Source organism: Papaver somniferum, chromosome 11 (genome assembly GCF_003573695.1).
Source record: "Papaver somniferum cultivar HN1 chromosome 11, ASM357369v1, whole genome shotgun sequence".
Lineage (NCBI taxonomy): Eukaryota > Viridiplantae > Streptophyta > Magnoliopsida > Ranunculales > Papaveraceae > Papaver > Papaver somniferum.
The window spans coordinates 129,389,642-129,396,375 of record NC_039368.1 but is presented as its reverse complement, the minus strand read 5'-3'; the positions used below and the strand labels follow the sequence as shown (position 1 = coordinate 129,396,375).

General features: G+C 38.4%; 1 protein-coding gene across 1 annotated transcript; it reads left to right on the top strand.

Moving 5' to 3' along the window:
• Nucleotides 1-4,913: 4,913 nt before the first annotated feature.
• On the top strand, nt 4,914-5,750 carry LOC113325149 (glycine-rich protein DOT1-like). Its single transcript, XM_026573369.1, has one exon. It carries the CDS (start codon nt 4,914-4,916, stop codon nt 5,748-5,750), a length of 837 nt encoding a protein of 278 aa, XP_026429154.1.
• The last annotated feature ends 984 nt before the right edge of the window (nt 5,751-6,734 follow it).

Here is a 6,734-nt window from a genome sequence, read left to right as displayed (position 1 = left end):
CCCATTTAATTTGGGCCGTTGAATCTCACTTGAACACCTTCAAATCCTCAACCCTAGTCACGGCAGTTCAAGAACAATTTTTCCCGCCAAAATTTGAATTTCAAAAGGTTGAAGATGATATGCCCCTATCCTGGACTGGGGTGCGAATAGCAGATGCCTTGGGGGTGACCTGGGGGTGCCCCTTAGTAGTTAGGTTACCCCTTATCCAAAAGCGAGAGTCTGAATAACACTTGTCCTCCGGGTGCCAAAATCAACTTTTCGAGCCGAATTTTCCAAAAATGTTTATATCCTAAAAATACATAGAAACACAATATTAGTACAAAAATAGAGTTCCAACAATATAGACATTGAGGACAAATTAGACACAAAAATGTGTCTATCACTTGGTATTATTATTTGCAGAAAATTCTGCTTCAGTATCCTTCTTATCTATTTTCCCAAACTTAGACACTACATCCACCATTAGTCTTTCACCTCTTTGACTATCTATAGCATGCTGCTTCCAATTTCTTCGTTTGGATTCTCGCTCTTCGCATTTGTCAATATCAATTTCTTGACAACTTCTACCTTCATTTGTATCTCCTCTTATTATGCCAAGACCTTAAGATAAAGGAAATTTTATGCATTGATGGAATGTCGAAGCCACACCCAAGATACTACGCAACCATGGTCTCCCAATCAGAGCATTATAAGATGACTTAACATCAACAACACAGAATATAATTTCTGTTGGTAGACTCCGAAAAGGAATTTGCATGGTCACTTCTCCTTTTGGCTTGTTCGAAGTGCCATTGAAACCATAAATTTTATAAGTTGAAGGAATTAATTCATCATCTCTCCCACCCATAGTCTTGTATGTATGATAAAAGAGAATATCAACAGAGCTTCCAGGATCTATGAGTATCCTATTTATAGTCCAAGTATTCGCTTCATCTTCATCATCATCATCATCATCATCTATTTTTGCTTTCAGATTAATTCCTAACTTCACCACTAATGGAAACTCGTGTGGTTCTCCTCCTCCTGGTGTTTCTTCCCCACTGAACGAAATGGTCTGTTTTTGCCAATCCTTTAATGGGGATATCTTCGCAAGGTTGAAGATTTCTCTTCCATCATTATTTCTCGCATGCACACGACTTAAGATGTTGTCATGAAAGTCTTCTATATTTTTGAAAGAATGTATAATCGAATTACAGTATAGGTTCTTCTCCTTCGCACCTACTTCAATTACATATGTATTCTTTCCTTTCTCCGCACCATATGTATTTGCTCCTGGTGGTGGTGGTGGAGGTAGATTTGATGGCTGTTGTACTAAGAAGTGGTCCAGTTTTCCTTACTCAATCATTCTCATTATGATTTTCCTCACATTTCTGCAATTAGTTGTTGTGTGACCATGAAAACGATGGTATACACAGAATTCTTTGCTCCTTCTTCCCGGTGGTGGCTCATCTCCTACATTATGTGGTTCAGGAATTTCTTCCATTAGTATAACAGCTTCCCAGATTTTATCTACTGTAGTATTCAACTTTGGCAAGTTTATCTGTTCCCAGACCACCTTTCCAGTTCCTTTTCTTCTATTATAATATGGTTGTTGGCCTCCATAACCTTCTGGAGGGTTGTCCATTCTTTGAATCTTATTATTTCCTCCTCGAGTTTGGAATTGTCTTTCTTTATATTCTCTTTCGAATTCTTCTTGATCTGCACTACCCATGGCTACCAGCTTACGTTCCACCTCTGTAATTTTCTTTCCTTGACTTCCCTGAGGTGTGATCACAACAGCATTTGTCATTCTTGGGAGTAAACTTGCATTCCCATTGTTCGCATTAGGCATCGCAACCAGGTAATATTCCATGTCTCTCTGCTTCTCCTCAAGCGCTATATACTCCTCTTGAAATTCACTCAACTCTGACATTATTATGGTGTCTTTTATCCTGATGATATGTGTATATAATAAATCTGTAGGAAAAAGGGCATTGATAAAGGCTAGTATAAGATTTCGTTCATCTACTCGTCTTGTCATTTCACTACACATGGTTCTCCAACGTGTTGTTAGATGACGCAAACTTTTATTGATCCTTCTACGAAGTCCAAAGGCCGTCTCAATTCCTGGTCGCGACATATTATTGTTGATATATTGTCCTAGAAGACGTTCTGCAAATGACAAAATGATCTAATAGTTCCTACTGGAAATCCTTCAAACCACTGCAAGGCTTCTCCTGTCAAGATCGCAGGGAAAAATATTTACACATCACCGCATCATTCTCTTCCCATTGCAATAGAGATCGGCTATAAGCTTTTATGTGTTGTACTGCACTTGTACTACCATCAAATATACTAGTGAATACAGGTAAATTGCATTTTGGTGGTATTATCGCAATTTGAATTTCCCTTACAAAAGGTGTTTTTCCAGCTTCCTCTACTGCTTCCTCTAACTGTGTCCTTCCACCATTTCTTCGCGTAGTCATCATTTCTCTCAATTCTGCCATTTCTCTGAGAATTTCTTTGTTCATAGTTTGATCTAAATCCTGTCGCATAGGTCTTTTTAATCTCGATTGGCGTAATCTATTCTCATGATTATTCTGATGCATGTCCTCTTGTATCTCTCTTTCTTAAGCTTCTTCTCTTCTTCTCCTACGCCGTTCCCTCTCATCTCTCGCACGTTCACGAATGACATTATTTCTTTCTTCCTCTTCTTCGCATGCATATTGATCCCTCAATATTTCTCTACCATGTAATAAAATTCTCCCTTGTTCCGGATCATCTTCTTCGTCATTATCTGATTCACGGTACGTGCGATGACGTTCGCCTGCTCCTTGATGTCTGTTGTTCCTTTGACCTTCTTGTTGGCGATGACGTTCGCGCGATTGCTCGTATCGGTCATATTATGTGTGTCTCTCAACGCGTTGATCTTGTAGATTATCATCTACTTGTAAGTTCTCATCAATAGTACCTAATGGTTGCTCTTGTCTAGCATCTCTTGGATTAGATTGACTTTGTCTTGATGACCTTCTGCTTGTCCTTGACCTTGATCGTGTAGCGCTTCTTGATATTTGTTCTTGCAATCTGAGATTCTCTTCTCTTAAATCATCATTTTGACATATCAAGTTCGCACGCTCTTCATCCTCTCTTCGTCATACTGCAATCAATCTTTGCCTAAGTTCTCCAATTGTCATATTCTCTTGTTTCCTTCAATCCTTCCTGCATCTCCAGTTCTCTATGGCTCTTCTTCGGTAGAATTCGTATGTGCAGTATGAATACTCGCTCTATCGTAATCAATATCATTGTTCTGCCCTTGTGCACACTGAAGTCCAATTGGAATATCATTTCTTTGATTTTCTCTTTCTCCTTCCTGTGGTTGTTGAGGAATTTCACCTCTTCTTCTTTCGGCAATTGTTTTACTCCTTCTTGCTGCCGCCGCTTGCTCAACAGTAGATCCGGTTCTTACCATTTCCACTTTCTTGTATTAACAAAGGAAAAGCTACTTTGAAAAGGATTAAAAGACTCTGATGATGAAAATCTCAAATGTTTAAAGAAAAGTGTTAGATCTAAAGTTCTGGAAATTTGATTTCTAAACGAATTCACAAAAAGGATATATCACTCCTCACTGTTTCTAGCGCCAAAATATAGTTGCAGGAAATCCTACAACCACATCCATTCAAGACTAGATAATACTCTAAGAAATCATGGTGAAAATCATTTGTTTATTCATCAAGATCTTAAGATTGAATAAAAGATAATACAAAGACTTTACTTGCTCTCCAAATAAACTCTTCTCTCTCCTAAATTCTTGTCTAACACCCCTTCGAGAGCCCTCATCACATAGTTTCTTTCCCTTTATATAGGGTAGTATATAGTGGATGACATCTAATAGATCCCTATTTTCGGAATCACTGTGCATTATAATCGGTCATGTACATTCGTTCAACTTCACACACTTTACATTTCACACAGATCATCACACTTTACTCGTGACTATGTTGACATCATTAAATATGTCATTCTAATTTTACTATGTGCGATGGTCTTCGCTTACATTAGATGACCTTTACTTCGCATACATAATGAATGTGCGATATTTCATTCCTATATTCCCCTTGAAAACGGGGTTATCGTGTACCTTCTCCACAATAATACAAGTCTTACCTCTATATATATCTTTTGCATTCCACTTGAAATTGTATTTATGTGGTATTACCTAAAGCTCAGTAGAGAGTTGAGTTCAAAGAATGTTCATGCATTCGACTTGTGCAGTACAGCAGAGAGTAGAGTACATGGACAATACAATTTGGAGACTTCACTATGGGTCAAGTTAGATATGTCATGCAAGATCACTTTGTAAACTGCATCTACAAGTTTTGAAAGAAGGATTCAAAGGCTGCATCTGGTGACCAGGATACTTTAGCTCCTGCATAAGAAAAATGACAAATTTCTACAAGTTATATACTCTTGAAAGAAGTACTTATGTTAATCCATCAATGGCTCTGGCTTAAAAACCTTCCCAAGATGCATTGCTTGAAAATTTGAGGTTAGGGCAAGGGGGGCCATTGCCCCACAAAAAAGTTTTTTTTTTCTTTCTTTTTTTTACTTCCCGCCCTCATATATTATGGCTTCTCCTTTGATCCTAAGCCCTCCAAATAGACCATCAGGCCATCCATGTGTACCCAGTTTCCTAATAAACGTGTAATTATTAATTTTTGGGAGACAGTATTTTATCCAAGCTCGAATTATGAATCGTTATCCTAATACAATATGTATTCCTATTGAACTCCTTTCTACAGAAACCGCCTTTTACTCTATAAATAAACTAAGTCTTAAGTTCTTATTGTATATCATATGAGACTGAAGACTGCAGGGTTGAAGAATAGTTTACTGAAGAAAAACAAAACAGTAATTCGCAAGAGAAAGAAAGAAGAATGGAATCTAAACATACCAAGTCAGGAAAAAAGAAATCATCAATGCTTTCGGTGATATTCTGTTGTGCAGCTCCTCGTGAAGATAGAAAGAAAGAAATCACAACCAAGACATCTTCTGGTAGTACTTGTCGTGGTGGTGATGGTGGTAGTAGTATCAAAACTATACCCAAGGTTTCTGTTACTGGCGGTGGTGGTGGTAGTAGTACCAAAACTATACCTAAGGCTTCTGGTATTGGTGGTGGTAGTATTACAAAAACTACACCCTCTTACCAAAGGAATACAGATATGGATATGAGCATACTACTTACGGCGGGAATTGTAACTGCTGATACTAACGGAATTAACGGTGGTGGTGATGCTGGAGGTTGTGATGATAGTCATGCTCATGCTGAAGGTGGTGGTGGTGATGTTGGGGGTGGTAGTGGTGGCGATAATGCCAAAGGTCGTGCTCATGCTCATGGTAGCGGTAGTGGTGATCATGCCAAAGGTGGTGGTCATGCTCATGGTAGCGGTAGTGGTGATCATGCCAAAGGTGGTGGTGGTCATGCTCATGGCAGCGGTAGTGGTGATCATGCGAAAGGTGGTGGTCATGCTCATGGTAGTGGTAGTAGTGATCATGCTAAAGGTGGTGGTGGTGGTGGTCATTCCAGTAGTACTGGTGGTCGTTCTCATTCTTCTTATAGTACTGGAGGTGGTCATTCTTCTCATTCTTCTTATGGACATTCTCATTCTTCTGGAGGTGGTGATGGTCATTCTTATTCTAGTCATTCTAGTTACGGAGGCGGACATTCTTCTTCTCACGGAGATTATGGGGGTGGTCATTCTCATGGTTGGTGATGCAGGCATTGGAGGTGGGTGCACTGATTAATTGGTGATGGTTAGACATTAGTTTCTTATTATTTTAAGTACGGACGAAACTAGCTAGTTGGATGTTCCTGCATTTTTTTTTATATATTTTCTTTGAGTGAAATTTTATTCTCAGTATTATTAATATTATTTATGTTTCATAAACCTTGGAAATTTATAAATCTCTTAGATCGAGTTGCAAGATATACATCCATCTTAATTGCATTAACAAGCGATGCATGGCAGCCCAAAACCTAACTCCCACCTTTGGGCATCTTACCTGAATTTTCCACCTGCAATTTTCAACCATATCCCCAACCAGAGCATTCTTTATTAGCATTTAAACTGAAAGCCAGTTGGCGAGAAAAATATACTGGCGAGTCATTCTTCAACTGTCAAACCAAAACCTAACTCCCATTGTGAATGTTGAAAGAACAGTGTCGTTCCATATTATCTTTCTTATAAAAAAAGAATAAATAATACTCCTAATAATAATAATAATTTGGAAACAGAATTATACCCGAGTTCAATTGGTAAACGTACATTATTGAAACCTAAAACAATTAGTATTCCTAATTGATTTCCTATCCGTAGTATTCCTAGTTTGATATATATATATATATCTGACAGTCACAGTCCAAAAGAATATATTTAGGTTGAAACTTAGAGACTAGTTTATCTGAAGAACTGTTCGGAAGAGAAGAAAAGACAAACAGAACCTAGAGAAGAATGGATAGTTCATATATCATCCTCATATGTTTGTTGGGTTCAATCACTTTAGAATGTTCAGCGGTAATATGTTGTGTTTGTTTTGCAAATTGCGACGAACGGGAAGAGGCAAAAAGAAAAAACCAGCATTCCGGTGGTGGTGGTGCTGCTGCTGCTGATGGTAGTAGCGAAACCATACCCACTAATAGTGGTATGTGTAATGGTAGTAGTATCATAACTATTCCCTCTTACGAAAGGCACAGAGAA